A 19,807-nucleotide genomic window follows, 5' to 3' on the forward strand; every position below is an offset into this window, starting at 1 on the left:
GAGAGCTTCTTTTCCATCCAGACTGTTCTGTGTCCTAATTGCCTCTTTTTCTTTTTGACCTAAATTTTCATCATCAAGTTCAACCCACGAATGCTCAGTACTCCAGGGAGAATATCTGGCCTGCTTTCACTGTCAGCTTCCAGCAGCTGTTGCCTTGTGGGAACCTTGCTCTGTGTTGCTGCTGCTTAATCTGACCTTTGATACAGACTCCTGATCTCAAAATTCAGCATGAATTTCTTTTTTCCTCTGCTAGAAATGCAAAGAAATATCATGGCATTTTGTACCACACAGATGCTTTTCTTGGCTTCTTACTGATCTGACTCAAAACTTCCATTCATTTTGAAGCTGTTGCAGGTTTGCTTGAGTGCTGGGTTTGACATACAATCCTACTCCTAAGCTGTGGAGCAAGTGCTTACCAGAAATGTGCAATATCTCCACTAGTATCAATAGCTTTTTTGATATCTTCTCTCCACACAACCAGTCTTTATCATCTTTTCTTTTCAGCTCTCAGTCAAAATACCTCCTACGCTAATGTGCACCTTGAAAATTCCTTTTTGCTTGCATATTTTTAGAGAAAAAGCTTTTGGGGCCTATCTTTTACAGAAAAGAAAGCATATCTCTGTGTGACAATTACTCTGAGGATAGCCTTGTTGCCAGTGATATTCAAATTCTGACCATTCCTTTGCACGTGTGCTCGTTCTGTGTCAGGGATAGCAGCGAGGGTGGTCGCTGAAAAGTGCAGCAGGTATAAAGATTTACACTTCAGATTCTGGAAAACCCTTCCCAGGAAAGCGCTGACCTCTGTCCCGCCTTCCACATTGCCGCAGCCTGATCGAGTCGCTGAAGTTCTGGAGGACGCGGTTCCTGCTGCTGCCCGCCTGCATCAGCGCCACCAAGCGCATCATGGAGGGGGAGGCGCACTGCGACGTGTACGGCGACAAGCCCCGCTCGGACGAGGAGGAGTGGCAGCTCCTCGATGGCTTCATCCGCTTCGTGGAGGGCTTGAACCGCATCCGCCGCCGCCACCGCTCCGATCGAATGATCCGAGTGAGTCCCGCTGGGGCTGGGTGCGCCCTGGGCCGCTGAGGAGGCGTTAGCACAGAGACACGGCTGTGACAGTGTTTGCAGGGGTCTAGGATGAGGGAAGAGATGAGGATCTGACTCCATGCTTCACAAGGCTTGGTTTATTATTTTATGATATATATTATATTAAAACTATACTAAAAGAATAGAAGAAAGGATTTCATCAGAAGGCTGGCTAAGAATAGAATAGGAATGAATAACAAAGGCTTGTCACTGACTCTGGACTGTGATTGGCCATTAATTAGAAACAACCACACGAGACCCATCCCAGATGCACCTGTTGCATTCCACAGCAGCAGATAACCATTGGTTACATTTTGTTCCTGAGGCCCCTCAGCTTCTCAGGAGAAAAAATCCTAAGGAAAGGATTTTTCAGAAAATATCATGGCTACACCCGAGTGCACCCCGGGCAGGTGGGGCACGGTGCCCCTGTCCCTGTCATCGTGTCATCCATCCCTAAAGGACACTGCTGAGCCCTGTGCTGTGTCAGCTTTCAGACAGTAGGGCTTAATTAAGTGCTTGTTTTGCCTCACAGAAGTGATGTTTTGGGAGAGGAAACAGAGCTGTTTCCTTCAACAGCTTGAGGAAATGTCCCTGGGATGAGCATCCTGTGCTGCTGTGACTGCAGCCAGGCTCAGGGCAGTTCTTGCTCAGGGACAAGCCAGGCTCTTCTGCACCATCTTGTCCTGCCTCTGCTGTGTTTTATACCATGGCCAGTCTTTTGTTACCCAGGAGCCTGATCCCTCCTCTTTGCAGGTGTGCTCTGCTTTGTGCTGCAGGTGGGCTTAGCCTGGCTGCACCACTCTGCCTTGTGATGCAGACAGTTCATCCAGAGGGGGCTGAGGTAGTGAAGCTGGGCACTTCTGGGGTAACCTGGATTGGTTCTGTGCTGCAGATTCAGGAGAAGGATTGGGAAAAGAGAAGTATGTGAGTGAATTTTTGGGTAAACAGTAGTTTCAAGAGGCTGAAGAGAAACTGGCTAGTGTGTATTCAATCCTGTTCTTGTTCTCACAGCAAATGGGGTCATTTTGAAGCAAATTCACCTTTTCCATAGAATAACTGGCATTTTATTTTCAGAATAACATCCACAAAAGACACTAGGCTGTTCCCCTTCTTGTGTACCAGTGGTTTGAACTCCTTTTTTAAAATGTGCTTAATAAAGCCCTGCTGACATGAGGTGTTGTGCTCTTGCTTACTAGTTAAGCCTAGCTTGACTAAGTCTGTGCTTCCATTTTTCTTTGTTAGAAAGGGTCTGCCATGAAAGGCTTGCAGATTTCTGGTCCAATTCCCACTCACTCCCTGGAGCAGTCTGGACCTCCCATTGGGAAAAAAGGAACCTCAGCACTCTCAGCTCTGCTGCAGATGGAAGCCAGTCAGAAGTGAGTCTCTACAGGCTGTGTGAAGAGCCAAGAACATCCTTCCTGCATATTGCACCTGGGCTGGCTAAAGCACATTTGGGGAACCTTGCCTCATGTTGTGTTAAATACATAAGAGATTAATATTTTTAATGCTATATTAGTATTACACATGCATAATAAAACTGAGTGCAAGGGTCCATGTTGTTTGTGGGGGTAAAAGGTACTTTTGGAATGTTGGATCTGTGCCTCAGTGTGTGGGAAAGCAAATATCTGAAAATACAGCAGTAGCCCTCTGCAACAGTTGCCTTTGGGGGGAAGCTGACACAAAGTCTGTTTGAATAAACTCTGTATTCCTTTTCTGGTAGGACCCTGGGGGAGCAGCAAGCAGCAATGCTTTCTGGGAAGAGCTCTGGCCAGCCTTCAGAGAGTGGGAGCATTGCTATCACACCCACCTATATGGACAGCCCTCGCAAGGTAAGGACTGCCTGGGCTTTCTTTGGCTGCTCTTTCTACACAAGAATCCGTCAAATAACCAAAGATTATTTCTCTGAGCACTTGGCTACATCATACCACATCTTACTCTAATTCAGCAAGGGCTGCTCCTGTGCTGGCCTTTGTGTGCAAGGGCAGAGGAATTCAGTTCCCTAAGAGTGACAATGGTGTGGAATCCCCGGGATGCTGTCTCAGCATTTTGCTGATCTAAGTGCTGTTTGCTAATTAGTGCATTTCCTTTGCTGGTAGCACATTTCATGTCAGTCATGGCTTGGCTGCTGGGTGTAGCAGTGCAGAGCTGTGTGCATCTGTGTGCAGGCTGTCTTGGAGAGCAAAATCCACCTCTAGCTTGTGACAGTGTGAACACTGAGTGGGATTTTAACAGCAGGAACTTGAGTCTCTTGCCTCTGTTTAGAGGAGGGGGTGTGTTCCTGAGAAGTGGTTTAGATGTCATTCCTTCACTGGCTGGACTCCAGGCTGGAGAAAGTGATCTTCCTGGAGCTCTCTTGAGGCACTTAAAGAAAAGACTGTGCTATTCCTCAGCCTTTCTGTCAACTGTCCTGTGACACCCAGGAGAGCAGGAACTCTGCCTCCATGTCCAACCAGAAATATTTGATTATTTTTCTGTGTTCTGACATGAAAGTCTTTTAAATAAAGTATCAAGGAACTGAATAAAGGTAGAGGATCTAAATGTGACCTATCTTTGGGTTCAACAGTTCAAATATTGCAAAGAAAAAGTTCTCAGATTCACCACTATCAACACTTATTTCAGCATTTTTCTCTAAGCATCTAATGTTTCTACATCCACTGTGTTGTGCCACCACCAGGAACAAGTATTGTGTTATCCTGGAGACCTAGATATTGAAAGTTGAAGGGATAGAGCAACTGTGATCATCTCAGTACTAGACACTGATTTGTAGTGTCAGTGTTTGGAGAGCACAGATGAGTCTGGAGCAGGATGTGCTAGGCCTGGAAACAGCAGGTGCTCAAACTGAGGTGTGTGTGCAAACTTCCACATCATAATTCAGGCTTTGCATGCTTCTCTTCTACCATTTTGAAAAATCAGCTTTTCTCTTTAAATACAGAAATCTTAAATGTCCCTCTCCACCAGTAAAACTGGTGAAAATTCCATGTGAGAAACAGGAGAGAAGAATGTTCTGTCCAGTTGTGTGTGGCAGAGGGGGAAAGAGGCCCAGTGGGCTTCCCTAGCAGTGGCACAGGAATGTGCTGGGACCAAACCAGCAGATTTTGTGCTACCAGAAAATGCCATTGTTAACAGTAATGTTCAAAAGCCTCTCTGGAAGGCTGACTGGAGACTCTGGAAGAGTGTGTTATCAATTGCAGGCCTTTCATGCTGCAGCAGTAAACACTCCTGTAAATATTTACACACAGGGACTGGGAGATAAGCAATTGCAATCTCCTAATTGATGGCTTATGCCTGTTGGAAAGATGCCAGTGGGCAGGCAGCATTGAACTCACTGGGGAACAGCAGCCAGTGTGTGCCTCGTGTCACAGCCCCTGCAGGGCTCCTCAGCACAGGGAGCTCTGCCTTTCCACACATTTGCAGCCAGAGAAGTGACAAATTATCACAGCTGTGAGCTCTGCCAGCAGCCAAGGGAGCAAGTGCTTTTCAAGGATGCCCTTCAGTGCTTGAGTTATTCCAGATGAAAACTGAGCCACTGGCTTTGCATCACTTGGTTTCAGAGTAGAATTGACAAGTCACTTGAGCCAGTCACTGGGCAACACTGTGGTTTTAACCCAGTGAGCTCACCCACTCGATTTAACCCAGTGAGGTTTAACCCACTTGATCTGTTTGGGAAGTCTTTGCCCTTATGGATGCAGGGCACTTGGCTCTGCACAATGTAAATTGCCAGTCAGGTAACTCTGGCATTGATTCTTCCCAGAAACTGTTTTATATGTATGTACCAAGGTAAGCATCATCTTAACTGCAGGCTAGACAAAAATATTTTGCCAAGGGAACAGAATAAAGAATTGCAAATAGGGAATGAAAATCTAGATGAGTTCCACTACATTGTCTTGTGTGATAAGAGAGTCGTGACACATCTTTGAATAGCAGCTGGGGATAAATGCACTGGGGTTTGGCAGTAGGCAGGAGCATAGCACAGGCAGTGTCTGTTTAATTTTGCATGAAGTATTAAGCACAGTGTTGGAAGGGTCTTTGTGTTGAGTTTTCCTTCCCTTTCCTTTGCACCATACCAGACCTGTATGTAAGAGGAAGAGGATGCTTCCTGAAAAGAGCTCCTTTGCCTCTCCCTCTTTATCATTTGAATGTCTACCAGATTAGAAAAAAAAACCAACCTGTCCTTCTTTGGATATTTGTCATTACACCTGTGGTTTCTGTATTTCAGTTTTGTATTTGGGATGGAAGCCCCCATACTTCAGAGCTCAAGACTTTCTCCTTTGAAGTATGGAGGGAAGGCTGCAGTTTCAATTGGCTTCTGATCAGTGTGGGTTTAAAAATTTTGGGAATGCATCTGTGCCAAGGAAAAGCAATGTCTCGTTAGAGAGAGAGAAAGTAAAGATGTGTGTGTGAGTAATTCCTGACGCTGTGCATTCTGCTGCAATGACCTTCTGGGTCTGGGATTTGCATTCTCCTCATACTTTCTCTCTGTGGTCATTTCATACTTGCACAACCTTTTATTTGCTTTTCTTGAACTCCTTGTTCCTGTTGCTGTTGCCATTAATGGGCCTACTTCCTCTGATGCCTTCAGGATGGGGCCTTCTTTATGGACTTTGTTCGCAGCCCACGCACAGCTTCAACCTTCTACTCCCAGGTCAGTTTGGAATGGGTTGTTGTCATCTCTGGCTTTTGGATTGAGGTGATGGACAGCATTTGTGTCCTGAGCTGAACACGCTGGGAGCCTGTGTTGGTTTTCCATTGAGTGAGATGTACAGCACTGGCAGAACAAAGTGGCAGATGCAAGCATTTTTACCCCACCATTCAATGCTTGTGCTATGTTTTGGATGTTCATGTGCCCTGTCCTTTGCAGTACTGTCTTGTCAACTATTAAAGCTGCTCTTTTTGATTTCCAGTAAGTGCTTGTTTTCCATCTTCCCTCACTGAACAAAATGGCAACAGCTCACTTGTCTGGTTCTTGGCTAAATTTCTTCTGTCGTGTTTGACAGGTGACTCTGGAGATATCCAAGTCAAATTGTCTCCTTGGATTCCTGAACAACTGAGGCTGAAAATAGATAGTATCATCTTGGTTTAAAAGAGTCCTTGAGGCTGAAGTCGTTTGTCCAGTTAACACCAGTTAGGAATTAGCAGTAACACAGTGTGGCCCTAGGAAATGCTGCTGCTTGAAGTGAGCCCTGAGGAGGGAGAAAGGCTTTTGCTGGCTGTGGGCACTGAAGAGTTGACCCTGGAGCATCTGCTGGTTTTGGCTGCCCAAAAAGGGACATCTGCCATTAGAGATTTTTGGGGTGTGAGAAATGGCATAAATAAAGGACTTTTGGCAGTCAGACCTAAGTCAAGCTCCCAGCTTTGTGATTTTGAGCTGTGTGTGTGCTGTGGATTCATCACAGCAGAGCAGCCCCCGTGTTTATACCAGCTTGAGTTCGAATTCCTCTGCCGTTCGTGTTCTCTCCCCCACCTCTCCAGTTTTATATAATGTGCCTTTACTAAACCATACGTGTTAATGACAGATGGCAATTACAGCCTGTACTTAGCTGAATCCTTCAGCATTCATGCTCTTTCTGAAATGATTTTATGGTAATTTTGTGAACTATTCAGTCTACCATTGGAATAGTGTGAGTGTTCCTGCGGGAGGAAAGTGTTCCTGTTGTCTTGGCGACATAGGTGTGGGTGGGTGTCAAGCAGCCTTCTCATACTGCCCTGAGAAAGGAGGGGAGATGAGCTGGGGTTTTTTTTGAGCATTATGAAACTTGAATTCGTGTGATACATTTGCATGTTTTTGAGAGTTAGACTTGAAACTGTATTTGCTTAATGCTTACTACCTTGCCATAGTGATCAAGTGTCCTGTTGCGTGCTTATAATCAGTTATTCCCTTGGGTCGAAAATGGAACTGGTGTTGCTGGTTTGCCAGTAGTTCTCTCAATGCAATTGTTGCTGGGTTGGTGATCCTCATCTTTATTTGGGTCTGAATTTGTTTTTTGTCAGGAGCTCTGTAGTGATGACAAAGTAGGACTGTATTTACCCCTTCTGCATATGCCTGTGCTTCCTTAGAGCATTGCTTGTTGTTGACTAACTTGGGCTGAGGTACGGATGATGTGGGGAGGGAAGAAGATGGGAAATGGATTACATGATGGATTTCACAGAGATGTTGCTGTGTTTGCTCCTCCCAGGTCTCTATTGATCAGTCAGTTCCTGCATCCTCAGATGGCAGCACCTTGCTACCCACGGGGCAGGTCCCTGACAGGGGCAGCAGCCAGGGGAGCACCCAGAACGCTGCAGAGCCAGGATACAGCACAGCTGCTGCTGCAGAGGGCAGGTAGGAGAGGCACAGCCGTGCTGTACTGCAGAGCTGTTCAATTCCAGCCCCTTGCTGGTGTCAGGGAATGGGCACTGAAGCAGGAGCCTGGGAACAGGCTGTGCTGTGCCTGTCAGCACGAGCAGGCACTTGTCACAAGACCTTACTGCAGCATTTCCACGTGCAGACAGAGTGGTAGTAAAATAAGCCCTGCAACCCAGTTTTCCAGACTTAAATGAACACAAGGCCTGATTTCTCCACCCACAAGAAGGGCTTCATTCTTCAAGAAATGAAGAAATTCCATTTCTGAAATCTGCTAGTAGGAAACCAGGCTTTGAATTGACATCTTGTCTGTTTTGGCAAGGGGCGGGGGGGCTGCAGGTCTAACTGGATTGAGTAGGTTGATGAAATCCAAGAGGTTCTAACCTGGAAGCAAGACACCAGGGAGGAAGTAATGTTGAAAATAAACTTTATTAGCACCTGTTTCCTGTGGTTGTATCTTACAGTAAAAAAAATAGCCAACTTCAGAATGTTTGCTCTCAATTGCTGCTGAGTACAGCTGGATGTGACACATTGCATTGGGTCCATATAGCAATGTCCTGGTGACCTCAGAGGGGAAATACTCTTCTGATGCTTTTAGTTGTGCTTGAGATGAAAAAGGAAATAAATGTGGCAAAGTCATTGTTGAGAAGAGAGAGCAATTTTCTTCAATGTACATATTGGAACAAATCTAGCAGCTTCCTTGATTTCTGAATGTGCTTTTGTTTACTGCCCAGCTCTCAGCAGTGTTCAACAAGTGCTCTGACTTCCTCCTCCACTTTGGTAGAGATTCTTGAAGCCATGAAACACCCCACGTAAGTTTTTAATATAAATGTGCTTAACATGTGATGAGATGTTTAATAAGAGGACATGAGAAGTGGAGTCATTCAAAGGAGAGTCCATGCCAGCTGTTGAAGAGTTTTAAACTTCCTTTTGTTATTCAGTTCCAGACTCTAATAAGGAATTTTATAGAAATTGAGATATGAGCTAAGACTTCAATTATTAGAGTCCCAGAACCTTGTCAAATCAAGAATTCCCAGTAAGTGAAATCAAGAATTCCCAGTAAGTCAAATCAAGAATTCCCAGTAAGTCACCCAAGTGCTGTCAATGGCAGCTCTTCATCTTGTTACCAAAAGCCAATGAGGCATCACTCCAGGGGCACTGGGCATTTCTTGTCCTGTATTCTACCCTCCCTCTCCCTTTTTTCCTTTCCCCCAGCAGTGATTTTTGTCTTTGTTACCTAAAAGAGCTCTTGATCAGTGTTGACACGTGTGACTTGCTGTGCTCCAGCACAGGGATCCAGCTGCTCTCTGAACAGAAGGGGCTCTCCCCCTACTGCTTCATCAGTGCAGAGGTTGTGCACTGGCTGGTGAATAACGTGGAAGGGGTGCACACCCAGGCCATGGCCATTGACATCATGCAGGTAAGGAAACTCCAGGAGCACATGGAGGGCCAGAAATGCCTCGCTCTGGGAAGAAAGTAAAGTTTTAGAGCAAAGCATAGCAATCATTTCTCTTACCCATTTAAATCCTCTTATGGATGAGCATTGCAAGCAGAGCTCAATAGAATATGAGTTAATTATGACATTTTTTGCATTTCCTATCACAAAACAGCAACATATTCTTCACTAGTACTACATGTTTTTTTCTACTTATATGGTGATGGTTCTGTTTATAACCTCCAATTAGCTGGCACTTACCAGGTGCTCTGCACAGTGTTGGAATTGAGGTACTGGGCTTTGATTGGGTTTTCCTTTCTGATAATTAGTTAATGAAGTTGTAATAAAACCAGCATATGACCTTTCAGATCTGAAGCAGACACACTTTATGCAGGAACACTGCTTGTATTCATCAAGGGATTTTTCTGTATTGAACTGTGTCAGGGGCAGAAGGTTGGAAATGTTCTGGAGTTCATTCCTCTGCTGAGATCCCATATCAATTAACAGAGAACTTAGAATGCTTCCAAACTCTTACCTTCTATAAATCCATCTATAAAACCAGAGCAGGGTATGGGAGGAGACAGACATCTGTAGAAAGGTCAAATGTAATTTCTCAGGGAGATAAGAAATTCCTGCATTTATTGAATATGAAGAGATAACTTTGCAGGTAATTCTTGCTAGGCACATATCTGGACAAAGAGATGCCAAGGAAAAGAAAATTACTTCCTAATGTTCTCTAGCAACCTTTTTATGTAATTGGAAGAGTGATTTCTTTATCATGTTGGCTCTGTTCTTTCTTTTTCTTGTTCAGAAAATGTTAGAAGAGCAGCTTATTGTCCATGCATCTGGAGAAGCTTTACGAACCTTTATTTATGGCTTTTATTTTTACAAGATTGTTGTGGACAAAGAACCGGACAGAGGTCAGCATTGTTATTACAAGACTTTGCTCACTATCCCTTTGCATAATCACTGGGCTGTTCTTGATTCTTAGGGGTGCTGCAGCAGGAATGCATTTTGGGAGCAACCAAAACCACTGATGTCAAGAGTCTGAGAAATTTGGCCTTTTTAGTTAAGGGAAAAAAAAGAATAGCAGAAAACATAATTTTTATCCTGCCTCTTTTTTATCAAGAGCTACTTTTCTGTCTGAGCCTTGTCCACTTGTGTGGTGGTGTTCACAGGGGTCCCAGGATGAGGGAAGAGATGAGAATCTTGACTCCATGTTTCAGAATCCTGGTTTATTATTTTATGATATATGTTATATTAAAAGAAAATGATATATTAGAACTATAGTAAAAGAATAGAAGAAAGGTTTTCATCAGAAGGTTAGCAAGGAAAGAAAGGAATGACAATAAAATCTTGTGACTGACCAGAGAGTCTGAGACAGCTGGATTGTGATTGGCCATTAATTAGAAACAGCTACATGAGATCAATCAAAGATGCACCTGTTGCATTGCACAGCAGCAGATAATTATTGTTTACATTTCATTTCTGAGGCCTCTCAGCTTCTCAGGAGAAAAAACTCCTAGCAAAAGGATTTTTCATAAAATATGTCCGTGACACACTTGTTTCTAACCGACCTCCCTTCCCCTTGTGCAGTGGGGCTGCAGCAGCCTGCCATGTGGCACACAGCTGCCATGGATGACTTCTCAGCCTTCCAGAGGAAATGGTTTGAGGTGGCCTTTGTGGCAGAAGAGCTGCTGCACTCGGAGATCCCGGCGTTCCTGCTGCCCTGGCTGCCCAGCCGCCCCGCCTCCTATGCAAGTAGGCACAGTTCCTTTAGCCGCAGTTTCGGAGGACGGAGCCAGGCAGCTGCACTCTTAGGTAGATGCACAGCACAGGTGACAGCTGGGGAAGTTCACGGGGATAGTTTGAAAGGGGAAGAGCAGCCAGCCAAGGGGATGATCTCACGTGGACCAGCAATCAAGCTGCAAATTTCATGCTGGCCTTACAGTGTCTTGCATGTGGACTCGCTCTCATATGCTTGAGGTGTGTTTCACTGGCTGGGCAGGAAACTTTTACTTTCTATTGTGTTCCAGTACTCTGAAGTATTTCTTAAAGCATTCCTTCTTCCTGAACCTCTAGAATTCAGGGAGGAAGATACTTTGTCTCCTTGCAAATCCAGAGAGACTGTTCACAACCTGTAAGGAGGATGGAGGGATAGGTTGTGAGAACGGCAAAGCAACCAAACTGTTCTTAAAATTACATATCTAATTGCTCCCTAGGGGCAAAAGCCACAGGGAGGTCCAGATGTGTTAGAAGTCTCTGTGATGTGCTGGGGGCTTTCTAGCTAATCTGAACCAGACTCCTTGCACTAATGAGTCTGTGAAGCCCAGCTGCAGATGACCCCTGTGGTATGGAAGCAGTAGAAGATCTTGCTGCTGGGCAAGGTCCCATTAGTGTCTGATGTTCTCTGAGGTGTGGAGAGCAACCCTGACTGCTCTAACAGCCCATGAAACACACTGGCTGCGTGACTGACCCTGTTGCTTTGTCAGCTTCTTGTTACATTTCCAGGCCAGCCTGAGTCACTTGCTTTTGTTCTCCTTTCCTTGTTTAAAAGAAAAATCATTGCTATGGAACTGCAGCTTCAGGTTTATTTAGATGCATCTGTTAAAGGCCTAGCAATTAAGGATAAAAAGAAAAATTTTGATTTTCTCTTGTTGTGTATATCTAACCTTCTGAAGAGAAGTGCCTTACTGCAGGTGTAGTATCTCTTAAACCTGAAGTCACAGTAATCCTTGTGTATTTCTGAGAGCCTTGTTGGAAGAGGAACAGCATCAGAAACCCAAAAGCATTAAGGATAGGGAGTCTGAACTAATGGTTAATTCTCTGAAGTCAACATATGCAGGTTATTTTCCCTGTCACATGATAAATCTGTTGCCTTGGCTGGTGTCCAGCCTCATTAGCTCAGTGGCTGGCTAGAGCTGAAGCCTGAACTGGCTGGCATGAAAGTGTTGTGAGGCTGGAGGCACTGGGGCCAGATCCTCTTCATGGTTTGATCTCTTACTCACTATTTAGCCTGAGAAAGCCAGTTGACATTCCTGTGTTTGTGTTCTCTTGTGAGCTCATGAGAAGCCTGAGGCTCAGCAGGCCTGCACCCCTGGGGATGAGTAGAGGTGTCCTCAGTGTCCCCCTCACCTTTCATTTAACACCAGCCAGGAAAAGAGAGTATTCCTGCAGCATGTGGGTATTGCACACCTGAGTAGCTCTCCTTTTCCCTTCAGTTGGGATCATGTCCATTTTACTATTGAACTAATTTGCAGCCCTTGAATGAGTGATAAATGCCTTTAGATTGCTCTCATGCAGTCTGGGTTTTCCAGGAATTGTAGTTTCTTGTAGAAAAATTGAGCTTGGAAGTTTTTTCTTACAAAGGAACTGGTTTAAATGATGCTTCTGTGCTGTCCCTCTTCTAAACAGTATTCCAAAAAAACTTCAGCAGTTCATCTGAGGTAAAGAGCTTTACTAAACCCAGATGACCCCTGGTCCACGTGACTTCATTTGTTCCTCTCTTGGTCTTGATTAGGTTGTGGTTTTTATTTCTTCCCCTCCCCACCTTCCCTAAATGTCAGGCTGTGACATAAAATTGCATGCAAGCATTGGGAGCTCTGGAACAAGCTCCATGTATCTCTCAAATCTTTATCCCTCCCAATTTCCCAATCACCTGCCCAGTGCCTGTCCCCTTTCCCTCCCCAGTGGAAGTGTGACCTGTGACCCAGCTAATCTTGTCCCTTTGATTTGTAGCAGTGCATGCACTAGCAACTGTAGTCATGTATGTAGTGGAGTCTGTGACTGGAGAATAACCTGCCTGCTCCTCTCCGATTTGCTTAGTCAATCTTTAGTTAAATACTCAATAGTAGAAGACAATTGGGAAGCAGGTGAGTCCTCTTAAAGTCTGACCTATGGAAGCCAGAGTATTTTCTATTAAAACAAGTTGGTTTTAATCAGAAGCTTCTGCATTCAGACACATGGACATTTCTCATCAGTGTTTAATGTATTTTTGATTAGCTCACCTTGTTGGACTGGTTTCCTCTGGCTTTGCCTGTGAGCTGCAGCTGCAGACAAGGCAGGGGGACAGTCCAGCCCTACCAGGGAGTCTGCAAAAGCAGACTCTGGGAAAAGCAACACTGTAAGGGAGCAGGGAGCTCATTCTTCACAGTGTGCTGGTTTGGGCACACTGGGCTGTGGTGTTATCACTGACCTCTTGGCTAATGACCAACACCTACCTGACTGAGCTGCTTTGCTTTCACAGCTTCCAGGATGTTGTTTTCCAACACACTTTGTTACAAATTTGGCACCATGACCTCCTGACCACAAGTATGGTATTCACAATATCCCAAAGGAGCCAGAAAAAGAAATTCTCGCAGTGTTGGTCTGACAGTACCAGATCAACTCAGAAATTGCAAATCATACATTTCCCAAAGACAAAAATGGGTCTTATTTATGAAACAAAACTGGGTGATGTTCTTTCATTTTTGTTGTGTTTTTATTTTTCACGTTCTACACTGCAATAATAGCAATGTAAAGGGTTTCCTTAAAATCTTGAAAGTGCCTCCAGGTAACTTGCAGTAGCAGTGAAGGTGAGAACTTTCCATCTACCTTGAGGAGGGATTTCAATTTTTTTTTTTTTTGAACTACCATCAAACCATCAAATGATAAGATAATTTAAAAGTTGACCCTATCAAGAGGTGCACATCTTCCTCAGGAAGAGATAACACACATCCCTCATGCATGCAATAATAAAAAGGGCAGAAGTTTTCCCATAGAAGCCTTGCAGCCCATTGTTTTCTGTCAATTTTTAACATAACAGAAATGTTACATTATGTATTTGTCTCAAGAAAAGTTGAAGGTGATGGTGTGTTTCATAGCAGGGCTTTGGTTTCCAGGTCAGGAGATCTGGGTTCTGTCCCCAGCCTTGCAGTCCTGTGTGTGACACCAGCCAGGTCACTTCCACTGCTGTGCTTCTGTCCCTCTCCTGCCTGGTACCTGAGGGTTTCTGTCACCTGAGGGATGCTGGGGTATGGGGCACAAAAGGAGCTGCATCTTGGGCACTATCCCAGCCCTTACTGCAAGGCACCAGGAGCTGTTGCAGTGGTCAGAATGCTGCTGCATGTCTTGGCTGACTCTGTGCTTTTACAGAAAGTGTTGGATGTGCACTTTCAGCAATGTGGTAATGTGGGATATTGATATGGGATTAAAGAAACAAGAAGTTTAACTTCTAATCTCCTTTAGCTGTGGAAAGTCCTGGAATGCTCCTGCCCCATGTAACAGCACCCTGTTGTGATTTCTGGTGGAGGCATATAGAAATATTTGGGATGTTTTGGGCATGAAGAAGCTGGTGTTGTCTGGCCATGCATAATTATGGCACCAGTTGCTTGTTGATTACCTGCTGGATTCTTGGATCTCTGTCCTTACTGCAGCTGAAATGTCTTTTGACTGCTTGGGGAGGTGATTCTGTAGCACATACCCCTGACATGAGAAATACTTGAGGATTTTTGTCTTTTGTCACCTGGATGAGCCACATTCTGGGACTTTTCTGCCAGCCTGAAAATACCTGGGGAGGAATGGGAGGACAGATTGATTTCAAATGACTGATCTTGGTTCTGTTCTCTCCACGCTGTCTGCCTCCTTCTCCCTGATGGCCCTTGTGAACCCTGCTGTCCCCTGGCTGCTGCCCAGCTGCCACGGTGCCCGAGCAGCGCACGGTGACGCTGGATGTGGATGTGAACAACCGCACGGACCGGCTGGAGTGGTGCAGTTGTTATTACCATGGCAACTTCTCTCTGAACGCTGCCTTTGAGATCAAGTTACACTGGATGGCAGTGACTGCAGCTGTTCTTTTTGAGATGGTGAGATCCTGGTGTTCTGGGCAGCCACAGAAGTGCCTGTCTGGCCTCTGTGTCCCTTGGACCACTGGGGACGTTGTACTAGAGAGTCTTAGGGAGAGAGACAGTGGCTTCCATCCGCCTTTATTTCCATAGGTAATTTTCCTGGTGGTTGTTAGTGTTGCTGCATCTGGTCAGCATTTATCACACCAGCTCCAGTCATTCTGTCTGCCTGAGTGTGTTCTGCTTTCAGTGGGTTTTATTCACACTGTGCAGAGATCAACACAGGTCAAGGTGATAAATTTAAGTCCCCCTTAGGCAAATTTTAAGCCCTGAGCCAGGTCTTTGGAAAAAAATCTGTTTCACATTACATTCCTTCTATCCCCAAACCTTAAAACTTTAAATCTCAGTGGAATTGCTTTCATAACAGGGCTTTTCCAGGCAATGTGTTTTTCCTGCTCAGGAATGTTTTAGGGTTTTTCTAACTTGCTGAAAACATTTTGAAATGAAAACTTGTCACTTTTTAATTTTTAGATTAAATTTTTAGATTTCATTTTTAGATATTCTTCCCTAATGTAGCTTCTGTGAAACTCAAACTGTTTAACACCAGGCTTTACCCCACCCAGCCAGACAGCACTAGGTAGTCGGTTTTGCTTTTATTTAAAATCAATTGCACTGTTCCAGTAAAGCAGAAGTGTTTAGCCACTGGTGATAAGTAGGCTGAATCAGTTCCTGAAAAATGTCCTATTTTAAAGTGCTTTCTGATTGATGAGCACTTCAGAAAAAGGAAAGCCTGATGTCTTGTGCTTGCACTGCTTTGCTTGCAAGGACGTTGGTGTGCCTGCCCTGCCGAGCGGGCTGAGCCTGTGGAGATTTGAGCATGTCTGATCTATTCCTGGGGCATGAGTTGCTCTTATGCACAGAAGTGCCCTTGGTCAGCTGGCATGTGTGCTCTGATTCATTGTGTGCATCTCTGCTCAGGTTCAGGGCTGGCACAGGAAGGCCACCTCCTGTGGGTTCCTGCTGGTGCCAGTGCTGGAAGGCCCCTTTGCCCTGCCCAGTTACCTGTACGGGGACCCGCTCCGAGCTCAGCTCTTCATCCCCCTCAACGTGAGCTGCTTGCTGAAGGAGGGCAGTGAGCATTTGTTTGATGGTAAGAAATGCACTTTGCTTTACCCCTCAGGGTTCTTTGTGCAAACAGGTCACTGTTGGTGCAGAGCTGACATCAAGGGGCTCCTTTACCAGCCAGCCTTAGGTAAAGGAGCTGTTTTTGCAGGTCAGCAGCCCCTCAGGAAGGAGGTGCTGGAGGAAGCTGTGCTGGCAGGCTGATTGTGGGCAGCAGGAAGCACCAACACACAGGAAGGGTGGTCTCCCCAGTGATGCTTACCCTGTGCCCTTTCAGACCCATATCCAGTAGCTGTTGTGTTTGACAGACTCTTGTGTCTGTTTTGCTGCTACACCCACAGCTGCTCTGCATTTGTATCCTGCATTTGTTTATTCTCCCCCTCCCTAAGATTGGGTTTTCACCACTGCCATCCTTCTTTTGTTGTTGCTATGGTTACTTTAATGGTTACAGTGTTTGCACATGAGATTAAGCAGAGGCGCTGCAGTCTCATTTTCTGCAATGTGACCTCGCCCTTTCCAGTGAGCCTGTTGTGGTAAACCTCAGGTGGAACCACAAAAATCAGAGACCTTTCCCATGCAGAGAAGGGCAAAGTTGCATAATGAGGAGGGAGAATGAGCAAAAGGCTCTGTTTTAACATAGTAAGTTTGATATTTTAATCAACCCTTGACTGAGTGTCCAGGTGTAACTGAACAATGAATGTGACAAATCCATATGCTGTGAGGTCACCATAGCCCAGCTGACTGAATTAAATATTTTCAGAGCACTCTTGTGATACACAGCAGCCCACTCTTTTCCTTACCCCTCCCACACCCCCCCCCTTTATGTTCCTCTCCTTCATCTCAAGAGACACAAATAATAAATTCAGATATGAGTCTGCTACTGGCGTGCACAAGACACATCTCTGAGACACCTGACAAAAAAGTGTGACTGAAAGAAATGGCATGGGGAAATGAAAGAGTGCCCTGAGGCCTCCTGAGCAAAAGTGAAGTCTTCAAAAGGAAGGAAATAAAGTAACTTTACTAGATAATTGTTACTTTTCTGTTTGTTTCAGGCTTTGAACCAGAAACATACTGGGACAGAATGCATCTTCTGCAGGAAGCAATAGCACACAGGTGTGTCTGCAGTGGAGTGGGGTGACCCAACAGTTCCTGTCTCCCTGGACAATGTGGGGTGAAGGCCTGTGCTGAACAGTCACTCCTGAGTCTCTTGGGTTCTGTGCTGTCTGCCTCTCTGAATTCTGCTCACAGACTGCTGTACTAAAACACAGCCTCCAGCCCCAGGTGGTTCTGTGGGTGCCAGGGGCAGCTGTGGGGTGTTTCAGCCTGTCCCTCCTTAGGAACCATACTGTCCTCCTAGGGAGAGCCTTTGGCAAGTGCCTGTTATTCCAAGTTAGAAGCAGAAAGGCTGTAATGGATTCTTCCTGGGAAGGATCAGTGTATTATAGCCTGTTAAAAATGCAACACCTTCTTGTGTATTTAGCATAGTCTTGAGCTGGATGACACCTGATGATTGACAATAGGCAGGAGCCTGGGGTGGGAGCTGTACAGAGGAGGTTGGGCCAAGTTTAAGAAGGAATTGTTGGAACCTTTGGGTAGTATCTAGCCTTATCCCTTTGTGTGATTGAGCTGCCAGTTTCTTTCATGGTGTAGATGCTGGGGTTTTTTCATGACAGAGAGGGCTGCCTTTTGTAATGGACTTTAGCTTGGAAATCAGCTTTCATTACTTTAGAAAGCAGGAGAAGAACAGGTATCCTATGAACAGCAGAGAGCTGCCAGGTAAGCTGCCTGAAGTTCTGCATGGAACGTTGCACATAATGAAAATAATAATGTTGCAGCTTGAAACAAGCCCAGGGAACTTCTGTCTTGAGTTTTGCTCTTCCCTCTCTCATGTGCAGCTGCCCCATTTTGTCAGAGACTGCATGGAGCTGCTGCTCTTGTTTCCAGCTCGAGTCAGGACAGGGAGCAGTGTGGGGTGACAGGCCTGAGCAGTGTGGGGTCACAGGCTTTCACACTGTGTCTGGCAGGGAATATTTGGAGAGGCTCAGCTCTCTTCATCCCTTTTCCTTTTGCCTTCAGGCCATGAGAAAGGGATAGTGGAAGGATTTCCTCTGGTGCCTCTGCCTTTGGCTGAGGAATTCTGCCTGGAGTGGCTCTTTTTATCTTTTTTTTCTTTTCTTCTTTAATTCCCCTTGTCTCTATTTCTTCAGATTTGGATTTGTACAAGATAAATATTCAGCCTCTGCATTCAACTTCCCAGCAGAAAACAAGCCCCAGTATATCCATGTCACAGGTGAGCAATATTTGGGAGGCTCTGTGGCAAGGAGGAGGTTATTACAAACAAGAGAACCATTTCACATGTGGTTTGTGTTTCATGTCAGTGATGTTGGTGCTGTTCTGTCCCTAACCAGATGACAAGTAGGTGTGTCAGAAAACACAAACCAGAAAACTGGAGGGGGCAGTATGAAAAGCACCAAGTGTTGCTGCTAATAAATGATGTTGGTTTGAAATCCTGCTTTACAGCAGCTCTGAAAGTTTTCTTTCCAGAAGATGAGGAAATTTAAAAAAAAAGGCAAAGCTTATTCCAAGGTCAATGTAAATAAATGTGTACCCAGAAGCAAGAAGGAGGGAAAGGTGTTGGGACAAGTCAGTGCTCTGTTTTTGTGTCAGTGCTCTGTTTTCATGCTTAAGGTCTGTTGTAGATGCATCTCTACCCATACACACTGTGTGGGAGACAGATCAAGCTTTTAGGGTCTGCTTGCTGAGATGTGAAAACAATGACAGGAAGGCAGTGTTTGGAGAATTGCAGAAGAGAATGGAAATGGATGGGAAGCTAGCAAGATGGATCAGAGCCTACATCTTAGCTTCATTCTGTGCTTGTAAGAGAAAGGCAGACAAAGTGCACTCCCTCCTGGTGCTGTAACATACAGGAAGAAGTAGCACCTAAAGGGCCAAGGGGGAGAAGTGTATCCCATTTTCTCCTGCTGCAAGGCAATTCAATGAAACTCAGGCCCGTTTCATTTTGGAATTTAACCATCAGCTACCAGCAGCAGGGCCTTAGCTGTGCGTCACACTCAAGTGCTGCCTGTTTCCTGCAGGGACAGTGTTTTTGCAGCTGCCCTATTCCAAGAGGAAGTTCTCCAGCGGGCAGCAGCGGCGCCGGCGCAACTCCACCAGCTCCAGCACCCAGAACCTGTTCTGTGAGGAGCGCATCGGCTACAACTGGGCCTACAACACCATGCTGACCAAAACCTGGCGCTCCAGCGCCACCGGCGACGAGAAGTTCGCAGACCGGCTGCTGAAAGACTTCACAGACTTCTGCTGGAACAAGGACAGCCGGCTCGTGGCGTTCTGGACCGACTGCCTGGACAAGATGCACGCCAGTGCCCCGTGAGTGGGGCTCTATCTCTTAGGGAGACAGCTAGAAGCTTTACCTTGTGGCAAGGAAGTAGAAGTGAAGTAGAAGTCTCTCTGTTGGATTCATATTGAGGCTCTAAGAGGACCTGAGTGATATTGCTGTTGATATTCAACAGAATTTGATTAAGTGCTTGGAAAAAAAAAGAATTTGAGCTCTTGGCTTGCCAGTATCTATCACCTGACCTCAGCTTGGTTTTAAGTAGCTACAGTCCTTGGTTGCCAAAACTTCAGTTAGAGCAGAGGTAAAGAAAGGAGAGTGCAAATGGTTTTCAAGGGCAGTTGGATTCAGCACAGTGTGATGGTATCAGCTTCCAGTCCCTGGAAATGGTCGGTGCCAGCTGGCATCTGATGTGCCTGGCAGCAGCCTGTCCCTTCCCCTTCCAAGGTGCACCTGATTGTGTGAATATGTAAGATAAGATGTGAGAGATCCTTGTTAAATTTTCATACATGTAAATAAGTAAAATGCAGAAAATAAAGTGACCTGATGTTTTGTTGTAACTCCACAGACAGCAATACAACATTGGTGAGTAAAAGAAAACAATTGCCAAAAGAAAATAATGCTTTCTGTGTTCAGCTCAAAATTCTGTG

General features: G+C 45.4%; 1 protein-coding gene across 4 annotated transcripts in view; it reads left to right on the forward strand.

Annotated features, from left to right (window-relative positions):
* The window catches only part of DEPDC5 (DEP domain containing 5, GATOR1 subcomplex subunit), a 43,041-nt gene extending 23,319 nt beyond the window's left edge, over positions 1 to 19,722 (forward strand). For 2 of the 4 annotated variants that reach the window (XM_036392916.2, XM_036392917.2), the window contains exons 30-43: positions 828 to 1,047; positions 2,329 to 2,462; positions 2,807 to 2,915; positions 5,666 to 5,728; positions 7,260 to 7,405; positions 8,161 to 8,238; positions 8,714 to 8,846; positions 9,673 to 9,781; positions 10,458 to 10,682; positions 14,535 to 14,704; positions 15,662 to 15,833; positions 16,858 to 16,918; positions 18,013 to 18,095; positions 18,901 to 19,722. In XM_036392916.2, coding sequence (XP_036248809.1) covers positions 828 to 1,047; positions 2,329 to 2,462; positions 2,807 to 2,915; positions 5,666 to 5,728; positions 7,260 to 7,405; positions 8,161 to 8,238; positions 8,714 to 8,846; positions 9,673 to 9,781; positions 10,458 to 10,682; positions 14,535 to 14,704; positions 15,662 to 15,833; positions 16,858 to 16,918; positions 18,013 to 18,095; positions 18,901 to 19,196 — 1,999 coding nt within the window. In that variant the 3' untranslated portion in view covers positions 19,197 to 19,722. The remainder of the gene's footprint in view (positions 1 to 827; positions 1,048 to 2,328; positions 2,463 to 2,806; positions 2,916 to 5,665; positions 5,729 to 7,259; positions 7,406 to 8,160; positions 8,239 to 8,713; positions 8,847 to 9,672; positions 9,782 to 10,457; positions 10,683 to 14,534; positions 14,705 to 15,661; positions 15,834 to 16,857; positions 16,919 to 18,012; positions 18,096 to 18,900) is intronic. The other 2 variants (XM_036392919.2, XM_036392920.2) reach the window with 1 other exon arrangement.
* The last annotated feature ends 85 nt before the right edge of the window (positions 19,723 to 19,807 follow it).

This window comes from Molothrus ater, chromosome 18 (genome assembly GCF_012460135.2).
Source record: "Molothrus ater isolate BHLD 08-10-18 breed brown headed cowbird chromosome 18, BPBGC_Mater_1.1, whole genome shotgun sequence".
Taxonomy (NCBI): domain Eukaryota; kingdom Metazoa; phylum Chordata; class Aves; order Passeriformes; family Icteridae; genus Molothrus; species Molothrus ater.